This window comes from Amphiura filiformis, chromosome 6, assembly GCF_039555335.1.
Source record: "Amphiura filiformis chromosome 6, Afil_fr2py, whole genome shotgun sequence".
In the NCBI taxonomy this organism is placed as follows: domain Eukaryota; kingdom Metazoa; phylum Echinodermata; class Ophiuroidea; order Amphilepidida; family Amphiuridae; genus Amphiura; species Amphiura filiformis.
In genome coordinates this window covers 25,921,481-25,941,181 of record NC_092633.1, presented here as the reverse complement: position 1 = coordinate 25,941,181, position 19,701 = coordinate 25,921,481, and the positions used below count along the sequence as shown (strand labels likewise).

Below are 19,701 nucleotides of genomic sequence, written 5' to 3'. Positions count from 1 at the left end.
GTCATTTCAACAGCAAAATTAATTTCACTTTTGATACCGGTCCATACACACTAGTATCAACAAATATTTCTAAATTAAACATTTGATTCCTCCGATGCAAAGCACCTCCATCTGACTTGAATATGAAACAAATTGAAGACCGTCATTTTGACCATAGATTTTAAATTGACCGAATCAATTTTACCAATATACATCTCATCTTCCTTGATCAGGTAAAACTTATATTGCAAGTTACACTATAATAACATCATTCACAACAGTACAGTTCACTAACCTACATGGTGACAATCACAGCTCAAAATCTGACCCCAACTTCTGAAGATGAGTTTTTATACCTAACACATTCAAAGGTCATTCTACATTACGTATGAACATATGGAGGTTAAAGACATGTGCCATGCTAGATGAGCATGTTTAAGATGCTAGTATTATGACAGTTGCATATTACTAAACTATGGCATGATACAACAAGGTATATTGGGCTATTCCATTTAAAATCCACACTACCCCTGTGGAACATTTAGCTAAAGTCTTCCACAGAGGGAGTATGAGTTTTGAATAGAATAGACAATTGGGTAACTTCCATTTGAAATACTTACTCCAGTTGTGGATGATATTGGTAAAGCCATAATACAGGGGGAGTATGGTTTCAAAATGATTAACCCTGACCAATTACATTTGAAAAACATACTCCCCCTGTGGTAGATATTTACACAATCTTCCACAGGGGTATTGTGGATTTTAACTGGAATAGCCCATTTACACAACAACACACCATAGCGCTCACAAGTCGGTAGAATATTCAAATCCTAGTAAGACAAACAATATGGGCTCTTTGCGTAAGGAGAAAAACAACACGCTTCATTCTTTTCCGGGCTCTTCATTTGCATACCTCTCAAGTGCATACAACATGTTCTTAATAATCAAGACATACATAATGTGGATACTTAAAAACATGTTGATTTATTTTGACGCTAATTTACTTTAAACCGGATTTTGATAATATTCCAAGTAATGAATGCATATTTCATATTTGACATCAATTTACAGTTTTATTTTCAAAAGGCGATGTCATAATGAACACAAGCCTCTGTTATAAATCATAACCCAGTTATAAGCAATGTCTGCGAAAATATAGCAACCGTGAAAAAAAATCAACCCATTTTAGTTTGACCGTTATTAGTTTTTTACTCCATAGGATTTTAACCTGACTCATACGCTGCATGCAGGACAATGACCAGTATTGTCATTTCACAAGAACAGATTGATCAAAATTAGAGGCCCCAAGTTGAGATATACTACGAGAGAGCGTAGAAAAAAAAAATGAGAATGCAGCAGCATAGTAAGAGTCACAACAGCCTCAATCAAAATGCATAGTTCAATATCTTCATTTATTAACCACAGCTCCAAACTTGACCTTAACGTGCAGAGTATGAGTTTTCATACCCGACATATTCAAAGGTCATTCAGTCAATGTACAAGCGTATTGGGATTATGGAACTGTGACTTGACTATGAGTTTGTTTAAGATCCTAGTTTGCATGGTGAGTTGATGATGACGTCAGTATTGTTGTTTCATTCACTATGATATCACCCATCCATCCAGCCATCCATCTATCGCTATGTAAGAATGACTGTATATATGCCATCAGGGAAGCATAACAATGTATTATTCCGAGCTATGCGTGTACATGCTGCATGCATTAGTGTTAGTTTTCTTCGTGGCATTTTCTATCTTGAGTTACAGATCTCATTGAGATGCTGTGTACACTGTCATCATGACACATTTTTAAGTATAGATGTTTATAATGTTGAGTAAAAAATATCTTATTTCCAAGAATTTATTTCCATGTATTTACCCTAAAATGTTAACATATTCTGAGTCAGTAATCAGTATACAAAGAATGCATACAAGATTTCATACACTTATGCATGCAAGAATATTCATCAAGCACAACAACACATGTGTACGAGTACAAACACCCCCATATGCACCCAGTGGCGTGCGCAGCACATTGAAAGTGGGGGGCCAGGTTGTTCAGTTCCCCAGAATGGAGTCTGATTAGGAGCAAATTTTGATGTCTTTAACGTTTTCCCCCCAATCCCCCGAACGACCAACAAAAGTGGAGGGGCCATGGCCGCCCCCCCCCCCTTTGTGCACGCCACTGTATGCACCCAACCCCTACAAAAGTGTTTTGTTCAGTAATTTACTTGTCAAGAAATATATGGCCCCAAAAAATCTTCAAATTTTGAGCAGTGGGGGTGGTGCCGGGGGTGTTGGGGCACATTACCCCAGTTAGAACTACTGCCCCCCCCCCAGTTGCTCCCTCAGTAAAAACACCAAATTATGAAAATTTCCACTTTTTGCAGTAATTTTGCGCACAATTTGTTGATTCCCACCCCCCTGAAATTCACCTTCCCCTCATGCCCCCCTAGAAAAAATTCCTGATGCCACCACTGATTATGAGAATAGGCATAATTAAAACCATCAGCACATTGATAGATGAATAAAAAGAGAAATCTTTGTCTGTGTGTGTGTGGGGGGAGTATGTGTGTGAGAGGGGGGGCAAAAGAGAGAGAGAGTGAAAAAGATAGTGATGGGGAGTGTTCTAAATTGGTAATTTACCGGTATTTTACATTGGTAATTACCTGGTAATTTACCCAATGTTATTTTACTTACTTAAAAATAGGTAAAATATTGTAGGAACACTTAATTTTGTACTCTTTCCCCATTAACTATTGGCAGTTAATAGTATAGAGTTTAATAATTTTATGTTGCAATTTTATATGTACTGAAAATTATTAGAATTTTCAAGTTATCAATGGTTACTGAGCAAATTTGATAGAAAATTTAACATTTGTTTGCCATTAATTTGTTGAAAAGTAATTTAAGTATTCATATCTTTTAGGATATATATAGTGTAACAATTATGCTAATTTACACATTTGGATAGTTAAATATGTTTGCTAATTAATTTTGCAAATATTCAAATTAGATTGACAGATCTTGGTTTATTTCTTCTTTTGCCTGGGTTATATGTCTTCAAGTACACTTCTTAATCCTCCTAGAAATATTCCTGAAAGTGTACCCTACACTTCTGTAGACTGGTACTGGTAATCAAGTCATTGATTCATCCAAATAAAATGTATCTTTCAAAAGGGCCAAAGTGCTGCAAGATGATCTTGATGATTAGGTCTAAAAAAAATTGTTTGATTGGCGTAACCCGACCTACCCTAAAATTAGGCCCGACCCTAACTTTTTTTTAGGCCTTAGGATGATCTACAATGTAATATGTCTATAATTACATGTACAAGAAATTTTGAAAATTTTTACCATGTTTACTTGCAGACCAAGAGGAGTTTTTGTTGTTGCAGAGCCAGCAGCTCTACATGCATGTCTATCAAGGAGGTCTTTTTGAGACCTTTTTGAACCATTTGGCCTCCCATACTTTCTCTTTTTGAGACTTTTACAAACCATTTGGCCTCCCATATTAGTACACTTATGGGCATTGCAAACTATTAATTTTGATCAAAAAAACTATATTAAGATATTCTGAATACTAGTAGCCATTAATATCTGACATTTAGTAAAATATGCATTCCGAGTAAAACAGCATTGTCTAAAGGAAACCTTATAATTTTATTATAAAAACCATGCATCACATTTTTGAGACCTAATATCATGAGTTTCTAACATATGCACACCCCCACACACATAGCCCACACCCCTCACATGCCCACACCCACAATCTTGATTTTCTCACCATGCACCATGTTTTTGAGACCTTTTGAAACCCTTCTCTTTTTGAGACCTTTTGAACCATTTGGCCTCCCATATTGCTCTTCAGGGAATTGCAAACTATTAATTTTGATCAAAACAAAAGGTACTACATGTATATTAAGATATTCTGAACACTAGTAGCAATTTGTCTCATTTAGTATAATATTCATTCCAAGTAAAATAGCATTGTCTAAAGGAAACCTTTTTTATTTTCTATAAACCATGCATCAGGTTTTTGAGACCTAGTAGCGATCAACCTCATTCAGTATATTATGTATTCAAAGTAAAACGGAATTTTCTGAAGGACACCTTTTGATTTTCTATTTAAACCATGCATCATGTTTTTGAGACCTTTGTCTGTTTGAGAGACCTTTTTAAACACTATGGCTGCCCATAGCACCCTAGTTCATAATACGCTCATTGCAAACTGTTAATTTTAATCAAAACATATGAGGGTCATTCCATGTCAATTCAACGGATGGGTCCAGCACCAGTGGCGTAGCCATCACTTTTTCAGAGGGTGGGCAAAGGAGGGGGGGCAAAATGTACAAAAAAGGGCTAAAAATCTTTCATATCAAAGTGGCCAGCATGCATCCCACAGAGGGGTAAGACTTCTTACAGGAGGGCAACTGCCCCCCCCCCTTTACCCTCTCCCCCTACGCCATTGTCATGCACTACCCTCTTGGGGCTCTCAGAATTTCTTTTAATTTCACTCAAATGTTATACCCATTAGAAGAAAACATAAGTTTCAGATCCCTAGCCCTCACCGTTGGCTGGGGCCTTAACCGGGGTACTCAGTACAAATGACCATACGGGACGTGCATAAACATGGGTAGCATTTTCAGCCTTCTGGTATATCAATGACCCCTTTTTCAAAGCCTATTTTGGTATATGAATGGGTCCTTTTTTTATATTTTTTTCAATTTTTTGGAAAACAGCCCAATTTTTCCTTAATCTATCCAAAATTTTCAAAATTTTCCCAAAATTTTGGGAAAATTTGTAAAAACTAAGACAATTTCGGGTAAATTCGGCCGAAAAGTTTGACTTTTGGTATATCAATGGGTCCAAATTTCTTGAAAAATTGGTATATTTAGGGACTCAATCATGTTTCACCGTTGTTCATCACCGTTTAACAACGATGTGGCCGCGTCGTCTGCGTGGTTTACTTTGCGAAGTAAACCACGCAGATGCACCGGACGCGAGTTGTTAAACGGTGATGAACAACGGTGAAACATGATTGAATCCCTTTCAACAACGAAAAGAAGCTGAATATCGTATAATTCACGATTATTTTTCGAGGAATGTCAGTTAATCATTGCCACTCAGCCTTACAAAAACTTCGATGATTTCTCTTTTGATATCAGCAATAAAACTACAGAATAAAACGGCAATGTTTAGCCGCTACCTGAAAAATACTGAATTCAACTTGAAAGCTGGCATACGCACAAAGGTTCCAGGCATGATTAATTTTACGCGCTCTCGCAGAACGCGTAGTCTCGCTGCGTTCAGCGTATACGCTTACAGTAAAAGTGTGGGTTCATCACGGTTTAACAACGGTTGGCTCCTGTACAAAGGTATCTAGGAAGAGTTGTTGAATTATGGGTCTACTTCCAAAATCTCAGCGGCACGTCCATACCAAAACCAAACTTGAGTACCCCCCCCCCCCCCGGGGGCCTTAAAAAGGTTGTAAATTGTAGCACTATGCAGTTTTCTCCCAATAATGCTTTCCTCCCACCTCAGTAACCCTGATAAGGCAAAGGTCATGACCTAAGGGTAAGCTTCACTTCCTGGATACTTGGAAGAGTAGTATACAGGATATTGTAAAATACACTAATTTTCTCATCAGATGGACAGATAAAGTCTGGAATGCCTTGTTCAGATCATAGACTATACTTTCTAGAGTCTATGTTCAGATATTTGGTAGAAGTAAAAATTTGTCCAAAGTTATCATCAAATTACAAAGGCCTATGATATGAAAGTTAAGTAGATGATAGCTAGATTCATTCAGTGGTGAAGGAAGGGGAATTGGAGGCAGAACTCTTTCCCCCCTGTTTCCCCCAGTATTAAAAAACCCAAAATTACGAAAATGTCCACTTTTTGCTGGAATTTTGCACAAAATTTGTTGATCTTGCACCCCCTGAAATTCACTTTGCCCCCCCCCACCTCCATGCCCCCTTTGAAAAAAAAAATCCTGGTGCCACCACTGGATTCATTTTTTAATACATGTGTGTATTTGTAGGTGAGGATGTGCATTTGTTTTCATCTGTTTGAATTTAAGCTCATAAAAATACTGTGGATGTCCTCGATTACAAGACCTATTCAGTCCCCATTTGAGGTATCACATCAGGTTCACAGTGTGGTGATTATTAATTATCAGACTTGGTCTATCAAAAGCCATTTTTTCAATGTGAAATGTCAGTCCTCGGTTACCTGTGTACAATTTATGGGTCCACATTTGTTGTATTATCTAATTATTTGTATATATATACTGGTACATTGTACTGATTAAATATACATTTACAAAAAACAATATATTTTACCAACAGTAAAAACAAACAAGCCATAAATCAATGTTTGTAGTAATATTCCACTATAATATTAATATAAATATGCAGCCATTTATTTTAAGGGCTCATATTGAAATACCCTACCACGCTTTCACACAGAAAGAAGGCAGGATTCCCCTCGCCAGGCCCACGCCTCAGGAAAGCTCGGTCATAAAACGGATTATAAAGATGGATTATATGCATCAGTGATACACCCTGCCTTTTGAAGTGGTCCATGACGAATGGGAAGAAAACAAACTGACTATGGCTCATCGCACAACCCAGGAAAGCGTGCTCCTAATTTAAATGGCTAATTGCAGCGTTATAATCACACAGGATTTTAACAAAAGAAGGCTAGCATAGGAAAGCTGCAGGATGGCGCACACCTTCCTGTGTAAGGGAATTTCAATATGAGTCCTAAAAGTAAAAAAATAGTAAACTAACTGACCGACCCTTACTTTGCTACCAAAACGAGGTTCTCCCTACAAATGCATGTGCAAAATGTGTATTTTTGTTTCTTGCGCTTTTCTAGCAACGCACCAGAAAGCTTTTGCAACGGTAATTAAAGCACGCGTTTGACAGGCGAACACACACACACGCACTTTGAGATAACCGTGCGATCGGTGAATTGCTAGGTTGGAGTGTCAAAGGCTGTCATCCACTAGTTTTATGCATAAATACTACTGCTCTGTGACAAACCATGGATAAACATTGAAGTAGTAAAACAAACAGTGTGGCAACAACTCACAATAGCAAAAAAGAAAACAATCAACCATAGAAATTGCTGCAAAAGATGTGTTTTATCAAGGTTTACATTTTATGAAAGTGACATGTACGTAGAAAATATAGCAATTGGTAATATTGACTTGTCATATCTTGCTTGCTATTTAGTGGCAGTGACAGAATTTGGGGTTTTTTTTGGGGGGAGGAGGAGGAGGCAATAAATTTTATGGGGGCACAAACCCAGGGCAAAAATCCAATCATTTGTTTGAAAGTGACAATTTTAGCCCCAAAATTGGGAAATTTCACCCTATATTCTATCGGTAGAGGACACATCACAGATTGCAATTCTGGCTCCTGATTGGCCAGATATAGCTGTTCCAAGTTACTACTCCCTGGAGTGAAAAGATTAATACCTTTGGAGTGAATGACCATTGACCAAGTCAACAAATTTTCTTTTTACAGCTAAATTACTTTGATATATCGTCAACAATAATGTCCTACAAATGTACTTGAAGAAAATTTAACACTACAACTCCAAAAACTTTTAAAATTGGAAAATTCAGGAGCCCTCCAATAGACACTCCATGAAAAGTTTCACTCCAGATATAGTGAGTGAGCATGTTAAATTCAACAACCCCAACCGGCATTGAAATGTTTTTACTTTGCCAAAGAGCAAGTAGAGGGCGGGGAAATTGCAATATTGGGGGAGATACCCGGACCAATGAACTTTAAAAGTTATTTCATGAATCTTTCTCCACTAAGAATTAAGAGAATTTAAGGGACCGTTCACAAACACTTGTAATGGGGGAGAGCTGATGCAAAAAGGGGGCCCTAACTAATTTTATCCCTCGGAAGGAAGGCCTTCAAAAAAATCACCCAGAACATGAGTTTACACATTTTCTATGGGGTTGACAATTGACATACATTTTCACAGCCAAAAGGGGGCTCTGAAAATAATTTTAAGTCCGAAATGGGGAGGGGCCATGAAAAAAAGGTGAATTTTTCTTTATGCATCAGGCCCCCTCCCACAAGTGTTTGTGAACAGTCCCTAATTTTACCATGCATGTGATACTGTGCAGCTCTCAAGATGTACACATAGATTCTTAATTTGTTAAAAAAGACACATACTCCTATGTTTCAACATTTGTGCAGACTACAATTATTGCTGATGATAAAAAACACGAAGAATTTCTACTTTCTGGTAAGCTTTTATTGCAAGCCAATGGTACCACATTTATATGATGAATCCATGAATGCTAGAAATGCAAATGTGTAATAAACATTTCATTTCTTTAAAGCAATTACAACACAACATACATCATTATACAACATGCTTGGAATATCTCCTACCTGCTCAGTTATTTCTAGGTGAAATCTTTGCAGAGAATTGCTAAAAATCTTGATTTTATTTTCTTCAGTTTTTCTTGGGCACCTTGTTTTTCTCCGCAGAGATGTTTTCCTTACACACAGCATGTAGGCAAAACAGCTGCTGAAAAAAATCTGTAAAATTTATCAAGAAAGTGACGATGGCGCTGTTCAAAATGCTGGAACATCTGGAACATCTGGGAACAATCAGACCTGGGAACAATCAGGCAGGCAATCAGGGGACAATTTTATATTAGATCTCCGAGGACCTGATCTCGAGGACTAGGGGCTGGCATTTTCTTCAGAAGGGGGGGGGGTCCCAAATATATTGGGGGGTGGTCATAAATTTTGGAAAGAAAAATATACAATTTTTGATGACCGAATGTAGGAGTCACAAGATGACCAAAGATAGTGTGTTTTATTCAAAAAGACTGATTTCAATACAATTTTAGCCTGTGTCGGCGGTGGTGGGTAGGGGGGGTCATAATATTTTGTTGCCAAAATAGGGGGAGATCGTAATTTTATTAACGCTGACTTTTTGTAAATTAGGGCCCCCCCCCCCCCCTTAGGGTATGTTCAGTAGGCCTACAAACTTATGCAAAAGTCACTGAATGTTGATATTATCTGAAAGTGCAAAGTAGCGCTATACCCAGCAAACAAAAATATTTTTAAAACGTTTTAAATAGGTTACTAGGCCTACTTTGGTTTTGGTAAAAACGTTTTAATAACATAAAAATGTCAGGTTATAAAGATCATGAAATGATTTGTATATAAAAACACACTATAGGCATAACAATGCTTATTGGTTTTGGTTTTGGTAAAAACGTTTTGAAAACATAATAAAGATCGATCATGAAACGAAAACGTTTTTAAAACGTTTTGTATAAAAACTCACTATAACAAGGCCTATTTGAGGTTTTGGTAAAAACGTTAAATATATAGCATAAAAAATGTCGCGGGTTATAGATCGTGAAAACGTTTTTTAAAACAGGAAAGAAAAAAAAGCAAGGTGCACCAACTTGATTTCATGCAGATAGGTTTAAAAAAATGTTTTTGAGCTATGAACAGGGAGAAAGTGAACTTGGGGGGGGGGGGGCTCATGATTTCTGTGGGGCTTAAGTTGTAGGCCTATATGTATGCTATATCGTGGGGTATGTTAGTGAGTGAGAAGTGGTCTTGATGATGGAATAAACTAACGGTGCAAATTGTCAACAATCGGGGGTGTTGGTGAGGATTTTAAACCATTTGAGTGCCGGCGGATATTGGTTCACACACTGATGCAAACCTCCCCCCCTCCCAAAAAAAACCCACCTAAAATCAAATGCCACCCCACCTCACAGGCTCCCCCACAATTGAATAGCCTATAGTGCATTATAGGCCCCGAACCAACCTTTTGTGCTTTCGGGCCGCAACAGGAGAAAATAAAGTCGACGGTCAGGAGAAGGCTGATGATGGATCATGATGATGATAATGAAAGGCCTACTGAGGCCTATCGAGTGACCAAATGTACCGGTATGTCACACTCTGGGTAGGCCCAACATCGCTAAAAATAAAATTCAGCAAACTGTAGGCCTTTAACATTGGATGTTGAAGTTGATGATCATCGTCAATTCAACATCATCATTCATTGGAAATGCAGCATTAGTAGCAGGAGGAGGATGAGGAGGAGGAGCCTAAGGAGGAGGAAGAAGAGGAGGACTCGGAGCCGGCAGGGGATGCTGACTAACAGTGGAGCGCCGGCTGAAGAGGACTAGGAGGTGGCGAGCCTTGAGGAGGCCCAACAACAATTGATGGTTCATTATCAGAATAGGAGATCACCATTCAAACCCCACCCCCTTATATAAACACCAAAACTTTGAACCGTGACATGCTTGGCAACAAAAAAGGGCGTGACAGCACTTTTTGTGGCACCACCTCCCCTGGCCATCGCAAAAATAAGTTTGGCGCCACCTTGCGTGAATTTTTTGTTTTTGTTTAATTGGCTACGTGCTATTTCTACGCATGCTCAATAATGTCAATTTTTAGTATGTAAAATTATTTTAGAAATGGAACAGAAATCATTTATGGTGTTATTTTTAAAGTACCAGAATCTTGCATTTATCAACCCACCCTTTATCATAAGGTGAGTGCTTACTAAATAAATAAAATAGCCGTCCTAATGCTGTTACTTTCCTATTCGGCGAGGATGACAATTTTGACAAACAGTGAGTGTAGATACAGACTTTAAAGGTACATATTTCGAGGTGCATATTAACAGACACAAAATTTGTGTCATAACAAACACCAAATTGGTGTCGATGTGACCTGACATGCATGCATTCTTTTGTGATGGTCTTTCAATTTGTGCCGAGTGTCCTTGGCAGACTTGACTATGCTTCAGTGGTCATGAAAGGATTCAATAGATAACCTCTGCCCCACTAATCCCCAGCTATTGTCTGAAATTGCACCTCGGAAGATATATTATAACAACTCAGTCCTCAAATGATAGTCATATAATGACCAAAAGATAAATGACTGACTATCATTGAGGACTGAGTTCCGCAGTCTACAGTGAGTGTACAAAAGCAAAGACCCCCGCAAAGACCTGTCATTGTCAAAACTGTTCCGGTTGTCCATACACTCGTCTCAAGTATCAGAAGGATTGTTTGTTTGTTTGTTTAAACGGTCGCTCCGTATGGAGACACGCTTGGGTCGTGATGGGACCAGGCTCAAACAAAAATGCTCAAGCCAGGCTAAAAAGCTTATAAGCATGCTGGCATGTATGGAAAGAGAAGTGAGAAACAGATTTGAAGACAAAGAACAAGGAAAAGAAGGCCACTCCCAACAATCAAGTTAACAATTTTACACAAACCGTTCAAACCCAAGGGAACGTCCTGTCTAGTTCTTTGTTATTATACCCCTAATCAGGGTCTTAGCTAGCCACCCGTCTGGCCGTCATTTTAGACGGCCAGTTTGCTCCTGGGACGGGCAAAATTAATGCCTTTGACAGATGCTATATTATAAATTGTATGTTTTAAGAAGCTAATTGACCTTTTTAGTAGACCCAATTTGTAGAACAAGGCCATATCAGCACATATTTGAACTCTTTGAAGCCCCAATGGGCTATAGATGTCTGGTAAATGTTTTAAAGGTCAAATTAGGACAGGCAATTTTATTCAAATGACGGGCAACCCTCAATTTTTAGCTAAGACCCTGCCCCTAATCCTCTTAAGCCATCTTGGCAATGGATGACTGGATGTTTATGATGGGTTTTGATCGATTGGCTGTCACTCAATTAATATTTAGTTATAATATAACTCTTATTTATCATTGTGTATTTATCATCACTATATTATTTTTTTATTTAAAGGGGCATTTCGTGATCCACAGCCTCATCCCCCCACTTTTCCCAAAAAAAGTTGAGATTTTTACCTCTGGTTACATAATGTTTATGTACCAAATATTTCTTGCAGATTCATTCGTTTAGCAAAAATATCGCCAAATTTGAATTTCGTTCTGGTGCACCAGAACGAAATTACAACACATTGTCTATGGAGCAGTGTAATACACATAATCATGCATAACTCGCAAACGTAAAATCAGAATCAACTGACATTTTGGAAATAAGCTTTTTTCGTGGATATCTACTGAAAAATGTCATAAAAAGAGGATGCTAGGATCACGAAATCCTCCTTTAATCCATTATTATTATTTTCATTTATTAATATTAAAAAATATTATTATTTTAATAATATTAATTATTATTCTATTATTATTATTATTTATTGTTATTATTTTTACTAGGCCTATTATTATTATTATCATTATTTTATTTTTAAATTTGTAAAAATACAATTAAAAAGTAGGCCTACACTGAATTCATTTTACATTTTTTCTTTAAATCCTTTTCTTTTTATAGGACTTTTATTATTATTTATTTACGTTTATTTGTACAGCTATATATTATTTGTTTATATTATTATTTTTCTTTAAATTTCTTCAGGTAACTTTCATTTATTTATCATTCATGAATTAATATAAATTTATTTAGGTACTGTAGGCTAGCATGATTTTAATTTTGTCATTTATTTAAATGACAACTTTATTTGTTACTTTAATATTTTGCATGATAAATCTCTAGTAGGCCTACTAATATATTATAAATTCCTATAATTTTTATTTATTTTGAAATCATAATATCATGATTCATTTTGATACCATGGAATAATCGAAGTCAAGTGGTGACTTCCCATAAAGAGATTAATAATATAATGGACGTTCCCTTGGGTTTGAACGATTTGTCAACTTTACTGTCAGCCTTTGGGTCAAGAGAAAGGAAGTGCTTAATCCAATGGGTCCACAATATAATAGCGTGATTCACGCAACATGAATAGGGATTTAAAAAGGTATGAAGTAGGACCATGTGCTTCTATTGTTCAGTTTGCCATCAAATTTGAACAGTTCAGACCCAGAACACGATCATACAGTAAATGAATATTTTGTTCTAGGACTGATTATTCGGACTGTACCGTTCAGAAAATTACTTCATCACAGTGTTCGTCTTCTCTGTCTGATTATCATGTAAAAAGAACTAGGTCACATGTTGCTGCACAGCTTGACCAGGAACGAGGTGCGGATGATTCAGAGTTTTTCTGATAACAAAAACAGTATAGGCCTACGTTCTGTGCATTGAGAGTGTTGACAGTTCATTCTCTCAAAGCTTGCACACTGCACAGGTCAAATCTGTCTCATTCAAATGAACTCATCGCTTACAGTTGGTATTTGTAGAATATCAATTCCCCCAACCTTTTGGTCGGCGTAGCAATAAGACCGGGAAGAAAGCTTAATAACTTACTAACTATGATATCTATTCAAGTGTTTTTGGTATGCATCGATTCCATAAATCATCGAGATTAATATTGTATTTCATGATTGGTTAAGGGATCAGATACCAACGTTTGCATATTTTGTGGTGCACATCAGACATAGAATTGCATTCGGAATGCGAGGAATGTCCTGATGATATCAAATAATTTTGATTTTTTTAAAATTTGCGATATAAAACTCATTTTATGGCAAATTATTGTCGACGTCTGGCCTTGAGATTTGCCGATTGTCAACAATGTAAGTTATACTCGCCCTAATTTTTTTAATTAATTATTGATTTATTTTTATTCTTCTTTCAGGTCGATATTGTAACCATGTTTTCTTGTTGTGTGACCTCACCGGAGAAGCTTGCAGAGAGGAAAGCAAAATACCTTCTAGGCAATGTGGACAAATTAGATGAGGATTTACAGCAATGGCTGCAGAAAGAAGCATCTCAGTGTCAATTAATAGAACACCACAAGAAAAAGAAAAATGGTATGACATGATATTGATTGAATTACAATGGCAAAGGTGTTACAAGAAGCTGTCAGTAAAATTGTGTACTTAATAATAAATAACATCTCTAGACCAAATGCTGAAACCTTTATGCTGAAATTAGACTCTTTGACTTTGAGCAAATATAGGCAAATAAATATGTGATGATGGGGTGGTTAACTAAGTTCCATTATTGTATGAATTCATGATGATGGGGTGGTCAACTAAGTTTCATTATTATATGAATTTTTCATATTTGCGAACATTTAAGTACATACAAGATGTAGAATGTAATTCAAGTGGGGTTGTCTACACTCTTCAAATTTCATTTTAAAAAGCATGGTCAATACTAAGGTGTGGTGTATGATGTGACAGCAATGTAAAACCAAAGGCAAGGGACCGGTCTACATATCAATTAGCATTCTTTACCCTTGATATGATTTGGCGCAAGTTTTAAAAGCATAGAAAATAGGATGCGCACAAACTGCCGGGGCAAATATTTGGTATGTACATAAATATTAAGCCCACCTTTTTGCCCTTTTCCTTTGCAGGAGCCATAAAGGACAACGACACCACCAATCAGTCAGATGCATTGGACATAGCTCTCTCTCCTGATCAGGAAAACACAAGAGATTCCAGTACACCCGATGTCCAAAACACCTTAGAAATTGCACCTGATAATGCTCACTTATTCTCCCCCATATCCTCTGCCCCAGTTGGTATGAGGGACAGACAGACATATCGTATGTGGAAGGCCATGATTGAATTGAGCGAATCGTTCATTTGCAAGACCCACATTACAGACATTCCTAAGACACTTCACTTTTTCCCTCTAGAAACATACGACATACCAACTCTTGATGATTTTGATATCAATGGAATGAACTTTCTGCAATTTCTAGTGAAATTTTTGGAAGTATTCTTCCCTGGGTTAACAGTGATTCATGAGGATCTGTTCGACATCAACATTCATATGAATGATGTGATAACCAGTCGTTTTCATAAGGTCACAGGCAAGAAGCAATTCCTTGTCAGAGACCTTTATTGTAATCTGCACAAATCAACCAAAGTTCCATACAGACATTACATACTAGGGTTAACTTGGACCGACTTGTATCCGAAAGAAGAATTGAATTTTGTATTAGGCGAGGCTTCTTCAGGCAGCAAGTGTGCGGTGTTAGGGTTTGGAAGATACGAACCCATGACCTTCAAGGAGGGTGATGAAGTTGAATTGATGATGGATGGTGCTCTGTTATGGCAACTCTTGAGGGTAAGTACATGTACATGTAGGGCCATTTACATACCATATAGGCCTATACATTATAATTATATACAACACAATATCATTTTGTCTTGATTTACAATATTCTAGAGATAGGCTAAAATACTTTTGTTTGTACAACATAACACATTGTGTGTACATGGTGTGCCCTCAGGCTCATACCAATGAAGAGTAAACCAGGTAACATTTCCCCATTAATTACATATGATAGGTCACATGTGTGATGTTATTATTGTATACTTTTGGTTTCGGGGTGATGTGATGTGGTATTCGATGTATGTCACAAATTGTATGCTATGGTGCTAGGTCCTTGTATTCCAGTGGACCATATAGACTAACTTTCAGTTGAGCTTTTGATTCTTAACCCAGTGTTATTGCAAATATCATAAATATATAACATTATTTCACCACAAAAATGCATCCTGAAAATATGCCGCTGCCTGTCGGGTATTTGAGTTTTGTAGACCAGCTACCTTTTATCAATTTGTCAGACTCGTTATTCAGTGATCCCAGCGCAAGTGTACAAAAATTGAAATTGTTTATAAATTGCTTCAAAGTGAAGGATAAGTCATTCAAATTGTCATTTGGTATTTTTGAAATGACAAATTTGGCGAAAAACAAAGAAAACAGCAGTACTGATGAAGCCCCATTCAAATACATGTAGCTAATTTAGATACTGTCAGTATCTAAATTACAGATTCGTGTAAAATGTCTTAAATACACGGCTTTCAGCTGAACCACTTGCAGGCTATGTTAGCACATCTATTACAATAACAAAGGTACCAAAAGCTGAATTTTGATAATTTTTACGATCATCCGGATGAACAAATCACTGAATGGGCCTTTAAAATGTATTTATGCAATAAATTTTGCCCACATTTTAAAAAATAAATGCCATTTTAAAGGGAAATCACCCCCTGCTTTGGATTTGTCTACTTTGGTACAGAGGTCATTTAGAAAGGGTTCTTTCTGAAAAAAGCCATATTTGCATAATTTCCTTGAAATAAAAAATAAAAAGGACCAGTTAACTTTCAGACCAGGTAAGTAACTTTTAAACCCTATATTAGTGTTAATTAGTTAGTTTGCATGGTCTTAGTATTTACAGTAATACATCATGTTATTTCTTTCTCCCTCTAGGTTGCAAGCCATGAGACAACCCACCTGTTTGGCATCAAACACTGCATGTTTTTCAGCTGTGCCATGAATGAGAGTAAATCTGTGAAGGCAGCACTAGATCAACCATTATTTCTGTGTCCTGTGTGCCTCAGGAAACTGCAAAAATTCCTTGGTTTTGACATCAGAAAACGCTACAGTGACTTGCTAGAATTATGTACTGCGGTACAGAATAGTTATCCTTCGCCACAATTAAATCAGTCAGTTGAGTGGCTGAAGAGGTGTGTTACATCTTTGTCTGACCCAGCGCACAGATGATTTGACTCACAGTGAGGGGTACATGTACAGGGATACAGTGTAAGGCCTAAAAAATTTGTTTGATTGGCGTAACGTAAAATAAATTAGGGTAGGTCGGTCGGCATTTTTTTAAAACACATTTTAAGCTGTAAATTGCGTAAATTGGAACTTTAAAAACAATTTATCTCAATTTTTTCTTATTTAAAAAATATTTATATTATTTGTAAAAATATAAGAAAAAAAGTCTAGGGTCAGGTTACGCCAATCAAACAATTTTTTTAGGCCTAATTTTAAATCTTTTAAATCAAGGGTATATTGGGTGGATGGTAGAATAGAATATGTAAATTTAACTCCTCCGCCACCAGTTTAATTGTGCTCACTCTACACAAACAGTCAGCAACCCCTTTTTCATTAGCTAAACATTTTCATACAATGTGTCGACGTCGAAGCACATAATCAAGCATAAATTGTAACAAAGCTTTCGATAGGTTAATGCAGTTAATCGGCTACTAAATATTCCCGAGTTGCGAGCATAATCATGTGGAGCCAAACATGAAAAGTTCCTGGATCTATTCGTTTAAGACAGATGCCATTAGCTAATCAGAAATGGTATTATACGTTACAATTAGCAGACTGTTTATATTAGAGGGAGCAGAATCAAACTGATGGCTGAGGAGACCTGGGGGCGGGGGGTACTCAACTTTGGTTTTGGTAGGGGTGTGCCGGTGAGAATTTGAAAGTGGACCCATCAATATAACTGTCTATGAGTGTGATGGCCAAAATATATTCACGAGGTGAAAAATTGATTGTTCCATTCCACAAACAAATTAAAGATGTTGATATTTATTTTATATCACTCAAACGAAAATTCTGTAACTTTTCATAAATATTTTCACTTTCTACTCATTTGGCAACCCAGCTCAAATTTTACATATTTCAAGTTCCTATTATTTCTCACACATTGCACGACACACATACTATATATCGAAAGTATGTATTGTCCACCAGAACCAAAAGTATGTATTATTCTATGGGGTATTATTATACACATTTATATTGAATATCAATATCGAAACCCCTAGAGCAATAATTCACAACTGGGAAACAAATTGTTTTTATGGTTGACTTCAATGTAAGATGTATGGCTAATGTGATGTGCCCTGAGTAATTAATTGAAAGACGGGAATCCCTCTCAGGTAATCAAGTTGATTCAATATTCAACAACTCTTCCTAAACCTTTGTACAGGAGCCAAGGCTTAAAGCGTTGTTAATCGACTCTAGCATGTAAAATGCACCATGCCTGTCGTATGTTGGAAGTAGCAGCTATACTAATAAACATTACCACTTTATTCTTTAGTTTTATTACTGATATCAACAGAGAAATCACCAATCTTCTTGTAAGGTTGAGTGGCAATGACAAATGGACATTCCGAATGAAGGAATCATGTGAATTAGACGATCTTTAGATTGTTTTTGTTGTTGAAAGGGATTCAATCATGTTTCACCATTGTTCATCACCGATTACCAACTCGCGTTCGGTGCGTCTGCATGGTTTACCTCAGCTGCCCTCACGAAGTAAACCACACAGACGACGTGGACGCATCGTTGTTAATCGGTGATGAACAACAATGAAACATGGTTGAATCTCTAAACAATTCAGTCAAGATTTATTGATATATTGGGGAAATTCCCCAGATGAAAAATCCCTGTGGCTATAATAAGGTGAATGTTGCAGAATGACCTTTTCTTAGAACTGGGCTTTAAAAAATTCCATGCAAACACTCTTGTACATGTAGTCAGCTCGGACACTCTCTATTATTGTTTTGGAACTTTTTGGCCTTAATTCTAGAGCTAGAACATAAAGTTCCATATTTTATATCATAATACTACATAATAATTATGTAATCTTAATTAAACCAGTACTTAAGCTTGTACAGCGATTTGTTCTTTTTTAGCTAAGGTAATAAATGTCTGCAATAATAATAAATATGACAAATTGCTTCTTAAATATATACACCTGTTTAAAGTACAAGTTTACAGTCAACATAATACATCACTGATATTAACCGTTCATTAAAATATGATTTCTGGTTTCAAACATTTTCAAACCTACGATCAAACCGTGCTGGTTTACGTAGTTCCATCCTTAATTTATTCCAAAACAACTCTTGTCCAATCGGATTTTCAGTCCACATCAACACTTCCTTGTTGAGCAAAATCTGGCGAAGCAAAAATGACTTTTTGTCATCAGGAATTTCTCCAATTTGTACCAGAATAATGACATCTTTATTGTCCTTTACCAATCGCATTTGTGCAATCTGTAGCTGATAATTACACCATCCATCATCCATAAAATTTTCTGATAAAACTATAATAGTTTTACGGCTGTGATAAATACCATGGCCTATGGCATTGAGAATATAATGCCCAGCTGGAATGTCACCTCTTTCTTTCAGACAAAGACGGAACTGTTCTTGTCCATCCTCAATGTTTCGAATGAGTTGATCATCTACCCATGCTTGACTCTCCCTGTGGTAGGCAACATATGCGTGATATTGACGGCGCATGATTGGTGCTTCATATCTGTTATCAACATCATCCTCATCATCGCTATCCATAATGTCCGCATCATCATCATTGTCTATGTATCGTTGATATCTTCTCTGATAAAACCAAACCCAGAATTTGTAACGTATGTGCCATCGATATTTCTTATAAATGGTAGCAATTATTACACCCATAACAATGACAGCAGATCCAATACTGATAAGAATGTAGTATACGAAATGCAGACTGCAGTCTAAACTAAATTGTGTGATACCAAGTCTATAATGGCTAGGAGGAGAGCTACACAGGTATTGAGGTTGCGGACCTATGAATGTTTTCTCATCTATAAGTATCCAGTCTTGCAGGGGTTTTATGTCACATGTACAAGAAAATGAGATGTTCCCAAATTCAAGATGCTGCAACTTGTACGGTGTTTTCATCAAGAAGGCAGGTAGTATAAAAAATTTATTGTCAGATACAATAAGTGTTTGTAGACTACGGAGATCTTTCAACCCATTCAAATTGACAAGTTTGTTACAAGCCAAATTAAGGTAGAGCAGATTCGCCATATGATGAAATGTATGGTTAGGTAAATTACCTATTTTATTATTACTGAGATCCATGTGGTTGAGGTTTACCAGTGACGAAAAGTTATTTCCATTAATATCTTGAATGTCATTGCTACTTAGATCTAAATATTGCAGGCTA

At 36.8% G+C, this 19,701-nt stretch overlaps 2 protein-coding genes across 2 annotated transcripts in view; one reads left to right on the top strand and one right to left on the bottom strand.

The window, feature by feature from the left end:
- The window catches only part of LOC140155187 (uncharacterized), a 156,363-nt gene extending 147,860 nt beyond the window's left edge, over window positions 1–8,503 (bottom strand). The window contains exon 1 of the mRNA XM_072177925.1: window positions 8,400–8,503. The gene's annotated coding sequence lies outside the window, so the exon portion shown is untranslated. The remainder of the gene's footprint in view (window positions 1–8,399) is intronic.
- Window positions 8,504–10,447: 1,944 nt separating this feature from the next.
- Window positions 10,448–18,380, top strand: LOC140155186 (archaemetzincin-2-like). Its single transcript, XM_072177922.1, has 4 exons — window positions 10,448–10,536; window positions 13,580–13,754; window positions 14,306–15,024; window positions 16,174–18,380. The coding sequence occupies exons 2-4, from the start codon at window positions 13,595–13,597 to the stop codon at window positions 16,465–16,467; spliced, it is 1,173 nt and encodes a 390-aa protein (XP_072034023.1). The 5' UTR covers window positions 10,448–10,536; window positions 13,580–13,594; the 3' UTR covers window positions 16,468–18,380.
- The last annotated feature ends 1,321 nt before the right edge of the window (window positions 18,381–19,701 follow it).

What these genes read in the sequence shown, in the direction of transcription:
- LOC140155186 (XM_072177922.1), top strand. Translation starts at nt 13,595, where the DNA reads ATGTTTTCTTGTTGTGTGACCTCACCGGAGAAGCTTGCAGAGAGGAAA. An exon ending in CCACAAGAAAAAGAAAAATG is followed by an intron (nt 13,755 to 14,305) that starts GTATGACATGAT and finishes TTTCCTTTGCAG; the next exon opens with GAGCCATAAAGGACAACGAC. An exon ending in TGTTATGGCAACTCTTGAGG is followed by an intron (nt 15,025 to 16,173) that starts GTAAGTACATGT and finishes TTCTCCCTCTAG; the next exon opens with GTTGCAAGCCATGAGACAAC.